The sequence below is a fragment of the Caloenas nicobarica genome, chromosome 15 (assembly GCF_036013445.1).
Source record: "Caloenas nicobarica isolate bCalNic1 chromosome 15, bCalNic1.hap1, whole genome shotgun sequence".
NCBI classification, from domain to species: domain Eukaryota; kingdom Metazoa; phylum Chordata; class Aves; order Columbiformes; family Columbidae; genus Caloenas; species Caloenas nicobarica.
The window spans coordinates 8,362,395-8,379,233 of NC_088259.1; the positions used below are offsets into that span (position 1 = coordinate 8,362,395).

At 64.3% G+C, this 16,839-nt stretch overlaps 2 protein-coding genes across 6 annotated transcripts; one reads left to right on the forward strand and one right to left on the reverse strand.

The window, feature by feature from the left end:
* The first annotated feature begins 145 nt into the window (after positions 1 to 145).
* ZNF335 (zinc finger protein 335) lies at positions 146 to 10,103 on the forward strand. 5 transcript variants are annotated; one of them, XM_065645566.1, is made up of 28 exons: positions 146 to 254; positions 758 to 980; positions 1,303 to 1,576; positions 1,952 to 2,029; positions 2,829 to 3,158; positions 3,304 to 3,438; positions 3,515 to 3,661; positions 3,749 to 4,007; positions 4,106 to 4,283; positions 4,357 to 4,469; positions 4,637 to 4,655; positions 4,849 to 4,965; positions 5,051 to 5,127; positions 5,248 to 5,408; positions 5,499 to 5,722; positions 5,832 to 5,904; positions 5,982 to 6,061; positions 6,161 to 6,435; positions 6,542 to 6,680; positions 6,749 to 7,138; positions 7,223 to 7,365; positions 7,682 to 7,815; positions 8,251 to 8,354; positions 8,479 to 8,556; positions 8,705 to 8,788; positions 8,940 to 9,005; positions 9,124 to 9,205; positions 9,390 to 10,103. In XM_065645566.1, the coding sequence occupies exons 2-28, from the start codon at positions 789 to 791 to the stop codon at positions 9,497 to 9,499; spliced, it is 4,062 nt and encodes a 1,353-aa protein (XP_065501638.1). In that variant the 5' UTR covers positions 146 to 254; positions 758 to 788; the 3' UTR covers positions 9,500 to 10,103. The 5 variants fall into 5 exon arrangements, with proteins under 5 accessions (XP_065501638.1, XP_065501639.1, XP_065501640.1 ...); XM_065645567.1 differs by lacking the exon at positions 146 to 254 and adding an exon at positions 350 to 374; XM_065645568.1 differs by lacking the exon at positions 146 to 254 and having other exon boundaries at positions 532 to 980; positions 9,393 to 10,103.
* A 4,691-nt stretch (positions 10,104 to 14,794) lies between these two features.
* On the reverse strand, positions 14,795 to 15,508 carry LOC135994997 (E3 ubiquitin-protein ligase RNF182-like). Its single transcript, XM_065645958.1, has one exon. It carries the CDS (start codon positions 15,506 to 15,508, stop codon positions 14,795 to 14,797), a length of 714 nt encoding a protein of 237 aa, XP_065502030.1.
* Between the last annotated feature and the right edge of the window lie 1,331 nt (positions 15,509 to 16,839).

The following is a 16,839-nucleotide window of genomic DNA, read 5'->3' on the forward strand; positions in this document are numbered from 1 at the left end:
TTCTCGTCACATGACGAATGCAACCGGCGCGACGCCGACGCTCAGGGCCCGGGCGCCGCTTCGTGACGCCATGACGCAGGGTCACTTCACCTTCTCCGTGATGCTTCCGCGGAGAAAGTAGTCCCCGGGCGGGGCCCCGAGGCCTACCCCCAGCCCGCGGGCGGCACCGCTCGGTACCGGGAGGCTGCGGCGGCGGCCGGAACGAGCGGCGCGTCCCGGCGGCGGCGAGCGCTCCGGCCGGGGCTGGAGCCCGGGTAAGTAGACCCGGCGCGGGGCCCGCGCGGCCGTAGCGCTGCGCGGCGCGAGGGCGGGGGACATGGCGGCCGCCGTGATGCCGGCCCCGGCGGAGGCGCGGCGAGGCCGCGGCGGGCCGGGTGAGGGCGCGGGCCGGCGGGCGGGCGGCAGCGGCGGGACGCCTCGCCCTGCCGCGGCGGCAGCTCCCTCACCCCGGCGCACCGGGGCCGCCCCGCCGTGTGCGCGCGCGCGGAGGCGGCGGGGGGGACCCCGCGGCAAGATGGCGGCCGAGGGCCGGGCGGGGCCGCGGGGCATGACGGGAGCGGGGGCGCCGGGCGGCGCCGGGACCCCCCGGGAGCGCGGCCGGTTCCGCCGGTTCCCTCGGGACCCCCGGCCATGGCGCCGCGGCCCCGCTGGCCCCTCCGCGGGCGCTCCGAAGGGCGGCCCAGGTCCCCGGCCCGGGCTGCGCGGAGCCGGGACCCCCCGGAGCGGCGGCGCTGACGGCGGCGGCCTCTCCCCGCAGGTGCAGCGTAGGCGGCCCCGGCCGGGCGGGCATGGAGGAGGATGCGGTGCCGAGCAGCAGCGACGCGGCCCCGCAGGCGGCGCGGGAGGAGCCCCCCGAGAGCGGCGTGGGCAGCTCTGAGGCCGTGTCTGCCGACAGCAGCGACGCCGCCGCCCCCGGGCCCCTGTCCCGGGCGGACGATTCCGGCGTGGGCCAGAGCTCCGACAGCGCCAGGGCCTCCGGGGTACGAGCTGACGGGGAGCGCAGGGAGGGTGGGCTTGAGGGAGAGCAGCTGGTTCTGGTTCCACAGGTTCCTCCGGATGTTTCTGGACCCCAAGCTCCACAGCAGCTCTGTGGCTCTGTGGGCGCTGTCACACCGGCTGGGTGTCTGGAACTCTCCTGGTAGCAGGAGCAGCCCTGGGGGCCTCGCCAGTGCCCAGGGAATTGCTCTGGTGCCTCTCCTGGTAGTTCCACAATGACACACCAGTGCCCCTCGCTGTGCTGGCTCCCCTCACCCCGTAAATGTCTCCCAGCTGAGCTCTTCTGGCCTTTTTTTTTCCTGCTAGGAAGAGGTATCAGAGAGCAGCTCCAGCACAGATGCTGTTCCCCGGATTTACCTGCCAGACTCATCCTCCATTGCCCAGTCCACCTTGGTCTCCAGTGTCTCCACTGTGAGCCAGTCCATCATGGTGTCAGAGTCCCCGCAAGTCCTGGTCCACTCCAGCGTCATCACTGATGGAGCCACCATCGTTTCAGACTCCACTGCGTCCACCTCCTCAGACCTGGGCTCTGCCATCGACAAAATCATCGAGTCCACGATCGGGCCCGACATCATCCAGAGTGAGTGTGAGCTCTGGGCTGCTGGCATGGCAGAGCCATCAGCTCCCGCCTTGGGCTCAGAGGGGGCTGTGCTACGCCAGACCTCAGGAGGCAAGGGGGACCACATATGCGCAGACATGTGCACCTCGATGTGTGAGGGCTTCACTTCTTGCCTTGCTACAATGGCTGGAGGGTTTGGTGAGGAGCCTGAGACTGCCGGACGGCCCCTTACTCTGTGCGGCTGCGCCTTCGGCCACGGTGCCAGCAGCGCCAGGCAGGCTCTGTCGCTGGAGCCGGACCTTCCGCAACTCTTTTGTGCCTGAACCTGGGAGAGTCCCAGTGATTCTACAGCCCCCAACGCACAGCACTTACCTCTCTGCCCTCCTCTCTCTCCAGGCTGCATCGCCGTGACCAGCGTGGAGGATGGCGGGGCTGAGACAACACAGTACCTCATTCTGCAGGGGCCTGATGACGGTAAGGGAGCGCCCCGGCCCCTCTGCCACTGAGCCTGTTTGCCGGATGGGGCTACAGCGGGTGTCCCGAGTCCCTGGGATGCGCTGACCCTGGGAGCTTGTGCTCAGCCCTGTGCCCAGGTTTGGCTGCAGCCTGTGTCATGGAAGTTCCTCTTCCTTCAGTTTCCTGCAGCAGAGACTCAGGCATGAATTCCAGGAATTTTTCTAAAAATTTTTTTGCAAGGCACAGCATAGAGCAGCTCAAGCTGGTGCCTCCTGAAGAAGGACCCTCAGCAGAAATACACTGGGACAATTCTACCCCCACAGTCCAAGCCCCCACCGCCTATGTGTCACTCTGGGCCAGCTGCAAAATTAGAGGCTGGGGTCTGCCCGTTTGTCACTAGATCTCTGCATTTTTGTCAGGCAGGCTGTCAGTCAAAGTTCTGATCTTCAGTTGCTATTCTGCACCTGCAGCTGGAGAAAATAAGTTCTTGGTAACAGCCAAAATATGCTTCTGTTTTGTCTTCTGTTAGCGGCGGTTCTGCCTCTTCCTTATCTCTAGGGCCGCAGCTCCCCTTATCTCCTAGCTCCTAGACCCTGTGGCCTTTTTTACTTAGTGAAGCAGAACATTCAGGGGTTCACAGCTCACAGAAGTTATGCTGAGCAAACTCTCTTTTGCCAAGAGAATTCTACAGAGCAGTTTCTGACCAGGTTCTCTGAGCAGCAGGCCACCCACTAGTGCAATAGCTGCATCGGGCTGTCCCTGGCAGCAGGGGTGGGTCAGGGTCTGCGCTCCAGCTGAGCGGGTTCTGGTGTTTCAGGTGCCCCCATGGTGTCCCAGGTGGCCACCTCAGCTCTGGCCAGCAGCTTGGCAATAGAAACTGCTGCTGATGGACCCACCTCCACCTGCCTCGACCAGCCCGGCCCTTCGGAGCCTCCCAAGCGGCTGGAAGTGCTGGAGCTGCCGGCGCGGCCGAGTCAGGCCCGAGAGGCAGACGGTGGGGAGGAGCTGGAGCAGCCGGACATGGAGACCCTGGAAGAGATGATGGAGGTGGTGGTGGTGCAGCAGTTCAAGTGCAAGATGTGTCAGTACAAGAGTGTCTCCAAGAAAACGCTAATTAACCACATGAAAGAGCGGCACTTCCAGCCAGGTGTGTGCTGAGGCCCAAGGAAGACTGATCTTCCTACAGACGGGCTCTGCCCTCTCTGGGGAAGAAACAGGGGGAGGAGTGCGAGCGTAAGGACGTGTTCCCTGTACAGTCTGGTGAAGAGTTTTTGTTCTGTTCTCTGCGGCAGCGGGTTCAGCTCTGGCTTTGAAGAAAGGGCGTCTGCGAAAAGGGGGATCTGCTCCAAAGACTGCGGAGGAGGAGGTTGCTGAAGAAGAAGAAGAGGACGATATCATGGATGCTGGTGCTATTGATGACCCTGAAGGTAGGACATGTCCTCCCCGCGTTTGATGTAGCGTGGCCTTTTTCCAGGCTCTGATGTTTTGGGCACATTCCTCCAGAGGACAGTGACTATAACCCAGCTGAGGATGAGCCCCGTGGGCGGCAGCCCAAGTACAGCCACACTGTCCCCACGTCCAGCGAGGAGAGGCCGCGGCGGCGCCCGGGGAGGCCCCGCAAGTTCCCTCGTCTGGAGGACGGGCCCGAGGGTGAGGCTGGAGCGGGGAGCAGTACGGGAGCCTCTGGGAGCCACGGGGAGGATGCATGACCCCGCTGTGCTCTGTCCTCTGGAGCAGGAGGGGACGTGGAGCCCCTGGTGACGTCCCAGAGCACACCAAGCCACGAGCTGCAGAATGTGGAAGCTGCCAGTTCCTCTGGGCTGGAGAACGGGAGCGGCGAGAGCCTTGCGGAGCCCAGCATCAGCCAGTCCGACTCAGAGAACAAGGACCCGTCCTCCAACGCCAGCCCCGAGGAGGCAGACGCGGTGCCACGGCGGCGCGGGCGGCCCTCCCGCCGCTTCCTGGGCAAGAAATACCGCAAGTACATGGGGCGCAGGTGAGGGGGTGTGCTGGGCGGTGCTGGGCCCTCTGGCTGCTGCCCAGGGCCGGTCCAGCCCAGTCACCCCCCAGCGCTGAGCCTGCTCCCGCCCACAGGTATTACTACAAGTCCCCCAAGCCTCTGATGCGGCCCTACCTGTGTCGGATCTGCGGCTCGCGGTTTCTCACGCACGACGATCTGCGTTTCCATGTCAACTCGCACGAGGCCAATGACCCGCAGCTCTTCAAGTGTCTGCAGTGCAGCTACCGCTCCCGGCGCTGGTCCTCGCTCAAGGTGAGCACCGTCCACCCCGCTCCCCGCGAAGGCAGCTGGAGCCCCTGGCTCACACCTGCTCTGCTCCTTGCAGGAACACATGTTCAACCATGTGGGCAGCAAGCCCTACAAGTGCGAGGAGTGCAGTTACACCAGTGTGTACAAGAAGGATGTCATCCGGCACTCCACGGTGCACAGCCGGGACAGGTGAGGAATGTGCCGGCCCAGACACTGTCCTGCAGCCTGGCTGAGTGGCACCAACACTGCCCCTTCCCCTGCCCCTTCCCAAAATGGGCAGTTTTGGTGTCTGGGTACAAGGACGCTCAAAGCTGGAATGTGGCTCACATGAGGGGTTTTTCTTCTTTCTCTTGCAGGAAGAAGAGAGCTGATCCGGTGAGTCTGGGTGCCATTGTCTCAGCACTGTTGTGCGGGAAGAGGCACATCTGGGTGTTCACAGCGTGTGGGGCCTGGTTCAGGGTGGTGTTTCTGCGTCGGCTCAGGAAAGGCAGTGCAGGTCCTGCGGTGGGGAGAGGGGGAAAGCTGCTCAGCCCTCCCAGTTGAGCTCATCCTCCTGCTCTCCCTCCAGCCCCCAAAGCTGAATTCCTTCCCGTGCCCTGTCTGCAATCGCATCTACCCCATGCAGAAGAGGCTCACACAGCACATGAAGACGCACAGCACGGAGAAACCTCACATGTGTGACAAGGTGTGGAGGGCACAGCCTGGGGAAGGGCTGGCAGCGAGCAGGGCTGGATGGGAGGTGAACACGGCTTTGCTTTCCTCCCACACAGTGCGGGAAGTCCTTCAAGAAGCGCTACACCTTCAAGATGCACCTGCTGACGCACATCCAGGCCATCGCCAACCGCAGGTGGGAGGCTGGCAGCAGCCTACAGCGTGCCCTGGGAGAGCCCATGTCCTGCTCCCCCTTGCAGGGGACAGAAGGTCCCTGCTGCCCTGGTGACATGTGGCTTTGTTGTTGTCCTGGCAGGTTCAAGTGCGAGTTCTGTGACTACGTCTGCGAGGACAAGAAGGTCCTGCTGAACCACCAGCTGTCGCACATGAACGACAAGCCCTACAAGTGCAGCTTCTGCAAGTATTCCACCTTCCGGGAGGACTTCCTGGTCTCGCACATGGCTGTCAAGCACACGGGTGAGCGGAGCCACCTGCCCCGTGCCCCCACGTCTCACCCCCAGTGTCTGCCCTCCTTCAGGGACCCCCTCCTGACCCTGTGTCCTGCAGGGGGGAAGCCGTTTGCCTGTGAGTTCTGCCACTTCACCACCAAGCACAAGAAGAACCTGCGCCTGCACGTGCAGTGCCGCCATGCCGACTCCTTCGAGGAGTGGGCACAGAGGCACCCCGAGGAGCCGCCCTGCCGCCGCCGCCCCTTCTTCACACTGCAGCAGATCGAGGAGCTGAAGCAACAGCACAGCCAGGCTGCGGCCGAGCCGGGGGCCAGCCCACCGGTGAGTGCTGCTGCCCGCACCCTGGCTCCTCCTGGTGCTCCCGGGGCCGCGCTGTCGGTTCTCTCTCACGTAGATGCCTCTTGGCCCCGTCACCCACTGCACGGTCCAGGCTGCCCTGGGAGCGGAGCCCCGTGTTCTCTCACAGGATTCCCTGGGAGGAGCCACCATCATTTACCAACAAGGCGAGTGAGCTCCTGGGGAAGGGGCAAGGATGGGGAGGAGGTGGGAACGTGTGCCTGACCCTCTCCTGACCTGGCAGACGTGGCTGGATCGGCAGCGCTGGCCACACAGACGGCGCTGGATCTGCTGCTGAACATGAGCGCCCAGCGGGAGCTGCAGGTGAGGGTCGTGCCGGGGGAGGCTGCCCAGCCCTGCTCTGCTGCAGGGGTGTTCTGCAACAGCCTCACTGTCCTCGGCTGAGCTGCCGTCCCCGCGCAGGTGGCAGTAGTGAAGCCGGGTGATTCAGGGGAGGCACAGCCCCCCCGCGAGCCGCAGGCACAGGAGGAGGGTGCAGAGATGGACTCTGAGGAGCAGCAGAAGCTGGTGACGCTGCACGTGGCAGAGCCTGGGGACACGGTGCAGGAGGCTTACGAGGAGGTGACCCTGGGTGGCTCGGAGCTGCAGCAGATCACTGTCCCCTTTGGCGGAACGGCCGAGTACAGCATCATTGCACCTGTCAGCGCAGAGGCCCCAGCTCCAGGCACACTGTACAGGTCGGCCGTGCACAGCGGGGGGAGGCAGAGGCTCTGCCAAGCCCAGGTGAGGAGCTTTAGCGGTGGGGATGAGGCAGATCCCCCCTGACACTGTCCTCTCCCGCAGCGAGGGGGAGAGCCCTGCAGAGACCTGCCACACGGTCGTAGTGGGTGACGCCGTGATGGCAGAGGAGGCCCTGAAGGACCAGAACAGTCACTATATCGTGTCATCTGGTGCACCGGGGAGCCAGTTCCCTCCTGTTGAGGTAAGGAGCTGAGCCCTGTCCTGCGGCGGGCAGAAGTGCACGGGTGTGACTGAGTGTTTCTCCTGCAGCCCAGCAGCGTGGACCCTGCCTTTCCCTCACTGGTGGAGGGCCAGGAGGTACAGCGTGCCGGCATCAAGTTGCCCCTGGTGCAGTGTGTCACCAGGCAGCTCCAGAAGGACTCGTTCTTGTCCTCAGCCTCCGAGGGGCAGGAAATCTCATCCCCAAAGGTCAAGTGGCCTGCGCTCCAAGGCGTGGCCAAGAAGCTCTTGTGCAAGGTTTCCACAGCCAAGAAGATCTCATGCAAGATTTCCACAGCCAAAAAGTTTTCCTGCAAGATTTGCACAGCCATGTTCACAGGCAGAGCAGAGATGGAGAGTCACAAGAGAGCCCACGTTGGGCCCAGCACCTTCAAGTGTCCCGACTGCCCATTCACAGCTGCGCTCTGGCCGGAGGTTCGGGTAGGTTCTCTGCACAGTCAGCCCTGGAACAAGAAGTTTGTCGAAACGGGCTCTCTGACCCCACGCTTGTCCTTCTGTCCCCAGAGCCACATGGTCCAGCATGCCAGCCTGCGGCCACACAAGTGCTCCCACTGCAGCTTTGCCTCCAAGAACAAGAAGGACCTGCGCAGGCACATGCTGACACACACCAATGAGAAGCCCTTCGCCTGCCAGATCTGCGGGCAGAGGTGAGGGAAGCCGCTGGTTGTTGTTGCTTCGGGAGATCCTGTAGAGCTTCAAGGCTCCAGAGGAGACGGGACATTGGCAAAGCTGCCCCGAGCCTGCCCCTGCTAGAGGGGACGCTACCCTGGGGAACAGTTTCTGCTGCAGGAGGACCCAGCTTTGTCTGCAAGAATTTCTGCACAGGAGCGTTCAGAACTTGGGCACTGATGGGAACATTCTGAGAGCTGGGGCAGGCTGTGTGCCCGTGACTGGGGCCTGTGTGGCGCACACAGCCCCTGTGCTGCCTGTGGCAAACTCCACCCCGCTCTGTTCCTCCCGAAGGTTCAACCGTAATGGGCACCTCAAGTTCCACATGCAGCGCTTGCACAGCGCCGAGGAGAAGCGGCTAGGGGCGGCTGCTGCCCAGCAGACCATCATCCTGAACAGTGACGAGGACACGCTGGCCACCCTGCAGAGTAAGAGGGTCCTCGTGAGCAGGGCTGGCCGTGCGGCAGGTTCTGTGCGGCAGGTTCTGTGCAGCAGGTTCTGTGTAGGTTTGGTTTGCCCTTGGCAGGGCTGGGGAGGGAGCTCTCCCGGCAAGGCGCTGACTTGTGTGTCTGTGCAGAGCTGGGCTCCAGTGTTTCCCCAGGCAGGTCCCAGTCGTTGTGGGAGCAGCGGTGCTGTGAGCAGCTTAGGGCTGAAATAGGAAGTGAAGTTTGCAGCCTGACTTGGCGGTTGTGTTTTGCCCACAGTGACCTCTCGTATTCCTCGCGTTGGCGGTGTTTGTTTTAGTGTCTGATCGTGAGCAGAGCTATGAGTCCATCCTGTGCTGCACACTGGGGTGGGGGCTGCTGGGGAGCAGCGCTGGTGGGACCCTGGCAGCATCCATACCAGCTCTCTCTGTGTTGCAGCGGCTCTGCAAGCCGGCCAGGCGGTGCTGGCTCCTGAGCAGCTGCAGCAGGCCCTGGGGCAGGAGCACATCATCGTTGCACAGGAGCAGCGTGTCACCAGCCAGGTGAGTCGGGCCCATCAGTGTTGTCCCGCCCTGTGCGGCTGCTCCTGCCAGCTGCACGGGCTCCCTCCTAGGGGCTGGCAGTCAGGCCCCCCCACAACAGCATTGGGCTCCTGCTGACCCACAGGAGGAGGCCGCGTACATCCAGGAGATCACAACCACTGATGGACAGACCGTGCAGCACTTAGTGACCTCTGACAACCAGGTGAGGGGGACATGTCCAGGTTCTGCGCAGCTGGAGCAGGGCAGAGAGGTGGGGTGGAAATGGGCACAAAAGATGGACAAGAACCAGCCCTGTGCTGGTGTGGAGGGTGGACAGTGGAGACCATTTGGGTGTGAATCCATGTTTGCAGGTTCAGTACATCATTGCACAGGATGGCGTACAGCACTTGCTTCCCCACGAGTACGTCGTGGTCCCAGAGGGACATCACATCCAGGTGAGCGCCAGCTGCTCCGTTTGCGCGGTGGATGGGGCTTAGTGTGGTGTTGCCTGTGGGGCTGGTGCTTGCTCCATTCAGTCACAACTTCGCTCAGAAGCAGGGATACCTGTGAGCCCTAGTGCAATGTCACTGTGGCTCTTGTCCCTAGGTACAGGACGGTCAGATCACCCACATCCAGTATGAGCAGGGTGGCCAGTTCCTCCCGGAGCCGCAGGTGAGGGGTGGTGTGGGACAGGCTCTGGGTGCACAGCACGGAGGGAGGAATTTGGAAGGGAAAGGGGATTGGTGACGCGGCTGTGGCTGGACCCCCCCGGTTTGGTCACCCCCTGCAGATCCAGTACATGCCAGTCTCGCCGGAGCAGCAGCTTGTCACCCAGGCACAGCTGGAGGCAGCTGCGCACTCAGCAGTCTCAGGTAGGCCTGTGTGGGAGCTGCTGCAGCTGCCGCAGGCGCAGACACCCCGGTGTGTGTGGAGAGCAAACAGCGCCCGGCTCCCCGTGCACACCTGGTGGCCCTTGTGCTGCTGCTGTACGCCTGGAGACAGGCAAGTGTGGAGGGGGCCCGGGCAGAGGCGGCTCTGACCCCCCTCTCTCCACAGCAGTGGCCGACGCGGCGATGGTGCAGGCGCAGGGCGTGTTCAGCGCCGAGGCCACGGCCGAGCAGCTGCAGGAGGGGATCCACTATGACGTCATCACGCTGACGGACTAGTGCTGGGCCACCCCGCTGGGCAGGACCGTGGCCAGGCAGGATTCGCCTCAGCCAGCAGTTGCCTTATCGCTTCGGGGCTGCCAGTGCCATGGCTGTGTGCCATGGCCGTGTGCTGTGGGGTCCTGCGCGTCCCCCGCGTGGGCAGCCGTCTCCAGCAGACTGCTCTGCAGCGAGGCGGGCCGCACGGGGCAGCGCTCTCTCTCGTTTGGACGGTCTTTATACCTGTTGCACTTGAGGGTCTGAAATCCCTTTTCCTGGATCGCGTCTGTGGGCCAAACCGGGATCAGCATCTGCCTGGCAGAGCCATGGGGCTGAGCGCAGTGGTGGGGTGCAGTGCCAGGGCTGTGCAGCCGCGGCCACACACTCCCTGCTCCACAGCACTGGGGGCGGGGGCAGCCGCTCCCCCTTGGCTACTCTGGCCTGCGGGCAGGCACCAGCGGGGCTTTGGACTGGAGGAACCGGAGCAGGGAGGTGGAAGATACTCTATTTTTCTTCTGAAGAGTCATGGACTCTGCAGTTGGTTCGTTGGTGGTTGTGGGAGGGGTTCGATTCTGACATTCTCAAGCTTTGACTCTGCTTATGAATAAAAAGGGATTGAAACCTGTGCCTGCCTTGGGGGTCTGTGGTCCTGCTGCCACCTCCCACGTGTCCCCCAGGGTCCCCCCAGCCCGGTGCTGGGGCCGGGCGGTCGCTGCACCATGGCTGCCCCGTGCTCTTGGCTTTCTCCTGCCTGGGTGACCTTGACTCCAGCCATGAACCAGGCAGCTGGTGCAGGACTGGGTTTGGGGCTGGAGTCATGATTTAATCGAGTGGTAAACAGCCCAAATCCCATGTAACTCTGCCCCAAACTACACACGCTGCCCCTCCCTGAGCGGATTGTCTGGGAGTGTTTACATGTGATTATAACAGCTAATCTCAGAGTTTTAGTTCTGTGGTTTTGCATTAAAGCGATTATCCATGGAGGGGAAAAAGGGCTGGAACCACCCAACTTCAGCAAGAGCTGTGTGAGGCCAGAGCCTGCAGCTGTGGGACTGCGGTGCCAGCGCCGGCCTCCTGGTCCAGCCCATGCAGGGGACGGGGACAGCACTGGGGACAGCACTGCAGACACAGCCCGTGCACTGCCTGAGGTGACAGCAGCACCCTGGCTGCTGGTGGAGCTGCCACTGTCCCCAGGCTCAGGGCTGTGGGCACCTGGGGAAGGGAGGGGGTGGCCCTGCACCTCCCTTGGGCCAGCAGCCCTGTGGTTTGTGACTGTCCTGGTCATGTCCCACTGTCCTGGTCATGTCCCACTGCCCTCGCTCTGCTGCAGCCCTGTCCCTGCCCACCCTGTTGGTGTGTGACTGTCCCTGTCCCTGCCCGCCATGTTGGTGTGCAGCTGTCCGGACTAAATGATCTCCAGAGGTCCCTTCCAAGCCCAACCATTCTGTCCCTGTCCAGCTGTGCCTGCCTGCCATGGCTGCCTGTGGCACTCCCTGTCCAGCTGTGCGGCGCAGGGTTATAGCACGCCGTGGCAATCTGCAGGCGCTTTCCTAGATTACAGCCCCATTATCTAATAAAGCGGATCCACGGCACTGATTAGGGCTGGAGGAGTCCCATGGGGACAAGGTTACAGGGCCGCTGTGGGGCCGTGGCCAGGGCTGGTCCCAGCCATCCTCCTTGTCCCCTCCCGTCCAGTGACATGGGCTGTGGGGCTGAGATGGACGGGACCAACCCGCAGTGGGGATGGGGCTGGGATGGGACCAGGGCACACGGGGAGCTCCGGGTGCTGTGGGGCTTGGCCATGGGGTGCAAGGGTACCTGGGGACTCAGCCCTCTCTGCCGACACTGCCACCTTGGCCCTGGGACCTTGTGCTGTCACTGGGGGCCTGCAGGGAGCCCAGGGACACCGCAGGGCTCATTAGCACGGGTGACCTTCCCCTTCCCGTCCCCAGCCAGCGCTAAGCGGGTTTGTTACATATTTAATATCCTGAGAGCGTTATTAGTCGGTATTTAATGACGGATACAACCTGCGGGATAATCCTGGGCTGAGCGGGTGGTGCAGCGGTAGGAGCCGGGTGGCTCAGGGGGTTGTGGGCTCCCGGGGCCCCTCGCACAGCTGCCCCCGAACCCTGCCTGCTCCGTCAGCAGCCAGGAACGCCCCAGTGTCTGTGGGTTCCCCCCGGCAAAGGGTCCCTGGCCCCTTCCCCTTCACTTCCCCCAGGAATCCAGGGGCTCAGACCCGGCTGAGCTGGAGGAGCAGCGGGCGCCAGGCAGCGCCTCGCACCACCCACGTCTTGCTGGGCCGGGCACAAGCTCCCTCACCAGCCCCCAGCCCCCCGCCCAGCCTGCTGCGGTGTGGGGGGCTCTGCTGACCCCTGCTTGGGGCCAGGGCAGCGCTGGGCTCAAGGATGGGGACTGATGACTCCTGGCACTGAAATAGAGCCCCAGGTGTGCAGTGTCCCAGCTGTGTCCCCGGGGCTGTGAGTGTCCATGGGGCTCAGGTGGATCCCGTGCACCAGCCCCCAGTGCCGCTGCAGCCCATCGCTGGGGCTGCGCAGGGTTGGGGGGCTGGGGGGACCGAGGTCCTGGTGTGGGTCAGGGACACGTCCTGGCTGGTGACGGGCAGGTGGGAAGGACAGTCCCTGCCTGACAATAGCAGGGGAGGGGGAGGCACCGGCTGCCCTGATGCCTGCTGCCCATGGGTGCTAATACCCCCTAATCAGCTGTCAGTCACCGTGGACCCCGGCAGCTATAAAACCCCCACAGGCAGCTCCTCAGCTCCTCTCTGCAGCATGGCAGCTCCTCGGGGCGAGGGGAGCTCACACCAACAGCTGGGTAGCTGCAGGGGACCGTGGGGAGCCCTGCAGGGGCACCCCCAAGTGCTGCTGCCCTGTCCCTGCCCCTGTCCCGTGCTGGGGGGCTACAGTCTGCTGCCAACCCCTCTGAGCCTGCTGGAGCCCTCGGTAAGTGCCACATGACAGCTCCCAGGAGGCCGGGACACGGGATGCCTCCTGGGATCGGGCTGTGGGGCGGTGGGGGGTCAGGGATGGGGAGCTGCTGTCCTGGGTCCCCTGCACGCCCCTGGCATCCCCCTGGCCCCCCGCACCCTGGGGTGCACAGTGCCGGGCACAGGAGAAGACGAGGATGGGCAGGACCCAACTCTTCCCCTTCCCGTGTGCAAAGGGACGAGCCCCCAAGTCCCCCAGCCCCTTTCCTCCAGCCGTGGGTGCCCCTGCCCCATCCTGCCCTGACACCCCTGTGTCCCCTCCAGGTGTCACCAGCCTACGAGGTGCCCCTGGGGCTGCTGCCCAGCGCGGGGCTCTGCCCACCCTGCTGCCGGCAGCCCCTGCCCGCAGAGCCGGGGCGCGTGAAGGCAGCGGCGGCACGGGAGAGCACCGGGGCGCTGAAGGCCTGGCTGGCACGGCACCCTCGGAACCCCTACCCCAGCAAGGGGGAGAAGGTGATGCTGGCCCTGGTCAGCCGGATGAGCCTCACCCAGGTCTCCACCTGGTTCGCCAACGCCCGCCGGCGCCTCAAGAAGGAGAACAAGGCTGGTTGGGCACCGCATGGCGCCTCAGACGGCGAGGACAGCGAGGGGGAGGGGGCCCCGCCGGGTGCCCCCCCAGTCCCCAGCCCTGGGCAGGACAGGTGCGGGGGCAGCCCTGAGGTGGGGCCAGGCCCTGGGCAGGGCAAGGAGCCCCAGAAACCCAAGATCTGGAGCGTGGCGGCCATGCTGGCATCTCCCTCCACCGAGAGCGGGCGCTTCCTGGGGGTGTCAGAGCAGGGATAGGGCTGGGGCACTTTCGCCCTGTCCCTGAGGGCCGGGTGGGGGCCAGGGCTGTGGCCGTGGGTTGGGGACAGCCCCACGGCTGGGCAGAGCAGGACAGACAACACAGGACCCGGCAGCTGCCCAGCTGAAGAGAGTGGGAGGTGTGGGTAGGAGGGCACACGGGGCACTAATAAACGTGGCTCTGTCTTGGGCCTCCCGGTGTCACCTGTCTGCGGCGGGGAGGCCAGTGGGGATGTGGGGGTGCTGACAGGGATGCGGGGGTGTCAGTGGGGATGGTGATGGGGATGTCACTGGGGATGTCAGTGGGGATGGTGACAAGGATGTCACTGGGGATGTCAGTGGGGATGGGGGCATCTCCACTGCCTGTGCTGCTGCCGGCAGCTCCACCACTGCGGGGAGCAGGGCAAGTCCTGCCGTGAGCCCCTGGAGTTGCCCCAAGCCCAGCTCCTTCTGCCCGATGGTGACGTCCCCACGCTCCCCACCCCCCCGCTGTGTGCCTGGCCAGGCTGCCAGGGGTTTGCTGGCCCTGCCACCAGCTGGGGTCCCCAGAGAGGGTCCCCTGTTCTGCAGAGGAAGAGCTGCAGCGTTTTCAGGTGATTCAGTGCCTTCCTGATGCCTCCTCCCTTTTCCCCTCCGTGGACATCCAGGGTCACCCATGGGGTGGCTGTCACCAGTGGCACAGTCCTGCACCACAGGGAAGCACAAGAGGGGACACACAGGGAGAGACATGCCAGAGGTGAAACAGAAATCAAAAATAGACTTTGCTCTTCTTGATAAAAGTAATAAAATGGTTAGCTGTGTTAAATTAATCCTTACAAAACAAAACCCAAGGAGGTTAAATAAAGGCCGGAGGCTCCACATAAAAACCACAACAACTACAAAACAGCTGCAAAGACATCTTTACACACCAAAGAAACTCCTCTGCTCCGCTCCTCCCTCTACGGTACACAGCGTCAGCAAACATGGGACTCACACACAAGGGAAAGAAACACGGATGCGATGGGAGCAGCCCTGCCGGGAGCAGCCCTGCCAGGAGCACGGGCGCCGTGGACACAACTATTTACACTATGGACATGGAGCTGTGCTGGTTCCGACACAGCAGCGGGAGCCCCCGGGCTCTGCCCATCCTTCTCCCGCTGGTGCTGGCTGCGGCAGCTGCCGGGGCCCCTCCAGCTGTGGCGCCGAGCACTCGCATCCTTAGTTGAGGTTTGTTCCCCAGCTGCTGCTTTGCTCTCAGCCCAGCTCCTGCTCTTTGTCTGCTGTGGAGCAGGACGAGGAGCTGAGGGTCGGGCTGAACGCCTGGAGGCTGCACCGAGCTCCTGCAGCCGCTCCGGCATGGGCTCCCACTTGGCAAAGCCCACACTGTTCTTCAAGGGAAGGCAACAGGCACTGAGAATCTCCCTGTGGTCCAGGCACACTGTCACGCTGTGGGTCAGCCGTGGGCAAGGGAACACCTGTACCTCAAGCGACAATGCTCCAAGCTGCCCAAAGCCTCCCTGGTCGGGCACAGGGCTCAGCCATCAGGGTCAGGAGTGGGGGAGCCCAAAGACCTCCCGGCACAGACACTGGCAGAGGCTGTAGACAATGCAGAGGAGGAGGGTGGAGGGCACAAGGCTGACCAGGACGATGCCCAGGCCATGGTGCTCGATGAGCAGGAGGTAGATGCCGAAGGGCAGAGAGCTGAAGTAGAGGAGGCAGAGGACGCCCAGGATGAAGCGGGGGACAGCTCTCCACCCCCAGGAGCGGCACTTCGGCCCAGGGCTGTGGCAGGGCAGCGTGCCCAGGCTGGTGGGGCGGTACAGCCGCACCACCTCCAGCCCGCCCAGGCCCTCCGGCGGGGCCATGTCCTCCGGCACCTCCAGGATGGTGACCACCAGGCAGTCGGGGCTGGGTGCTGGCTCCAGCACGCTTGGGCAGAGGAGAACCTCAGGGGACTGAGGGGGATCCCGCTTCTTGGCCCACTCACGGCCTGTCAGCAGCGCCAGCACCTCGCCATCATCCTGCAGCCGCTGCACGTCCCCACCAGGCACCGGGCTGTGCCGGCGGCAGAAGGGGCAACGGAGCTGGTGGGGTGACGTGTCCCCCAGTGCCACCATCTTGCGCAGGCACTTGGCACAGAGGCAGTGGCCGCAGCGGAGCCGCTTGGGTCTGCGGGCACGGGCGTCGTAGCGGCTGTAGCAGATCTTGCACTCCAGCTCGGGGGCAGCGGGTGCTGGGGACCGCGGCCCCCGCTGGGCCATGCTGCCCGGGGCTGCGGGAGAGGGAAGGCGCCGTGAGCGAGGGCTGGGGGGAGCGGGTTCCCGGGTCCTGCTGCACACACGGGCTGGGTCCTGGTCGCCCCTCGGGCCCGGTGACAGAGCGGGAGCGGCACCTGCCGCAGCCCCGGGCAGGAGCGGCACAGCCCGGCCCAAGCACCGCCCCGTGCCGCCGGCGCCGGGACTCGGGCCCTCCCTATCCGCGCGTTTTTCCCGGGGCCCGGGAGCGGCCCCGGGGCCCCGCCGTGCCGCAGGGTCCTGCTGGGTTTGTCCCTCCGGTGCGTGCGGGTTCCCGGGGCACCCCCCGCCCCGCAGCCCGAGCCGGCGCCGCCCCCCCCGTACCTGCGCTCGGCGCGGGCTCCCGGTTGGGCCGGTGCGGGGGTTCGGACTGCGGTCCCGGTCCGCGCGGGCGCTGCCGGCGGCGGCGCGAGCCCCATGAGCGGCGTGAGGCGCGCGCTGCCCGCCACGCCGCGCGGGCGGCACCGGCTGCCGGCAGCGCCGTTGGCCCGGCAACGCGGCCCGGGGGCGGCTGCTCCGACCGGACCCCTGCGCTGCCGGGCGGGAGAGCGGCAGCGAGCGCCCGCCGCAGGCAGCAGCACCCGCACACATGGGGTGACGGTGGGGACGCCAATGCAGCAATAGACAACCTGGGGACGTGCCTGAGCCAGGCGCTGCCGGGGGCTCCAGCCCCTCGTCACTGATGGGGTCACCTCTTGATGCTCCCAGCCCCTTGGGTCCACACAACAGGATGTCTATGCCGGTTAACAGGAAAATTACGTTTTCTTTTCTCCATGCAGGGCTCTATTCACTGAGCTGCATGAGATGTCAGCAATGGCAGTGCCCACGCAACCCACGCTGGTCATCTTGATGCTCCCCTTGTACCATCTCTTGCTTTGCCGGGATGAACAAGCGGTTCTTCAGAGAAGGCTCTGCCATGGGGCTACGGGCTGCTGCTGTCACACCTCCCCTGTGACATTACGGCAATTAAACACTTAACAAGGTAATTAGCTATCAGCCTCAGGACTCGTAGGTTTCCTGACACTTCCCAGCACCAGAATGTCTCTGGTCACCTGCACTTTGGGAGCAACCTGCCTTGGCTCAAAACAATAAATGGAAAAAAAGGCTTTGCAAACGGCGGCTTTCACTGCCAGAGCTCCCAGAAGGCCCGAGTGCTGTTAACGGACACCGATGACTCCCCATCTCCACTGCTGAAAGCAGCCCCGGGAGCTGTGGAGACACTGGGAGCTGTGGAGATAGCGGGATCAGGCAGCGCATGAGGCGAGGTTCTGCTGCCCACCACAGAACAGCACCAGCAC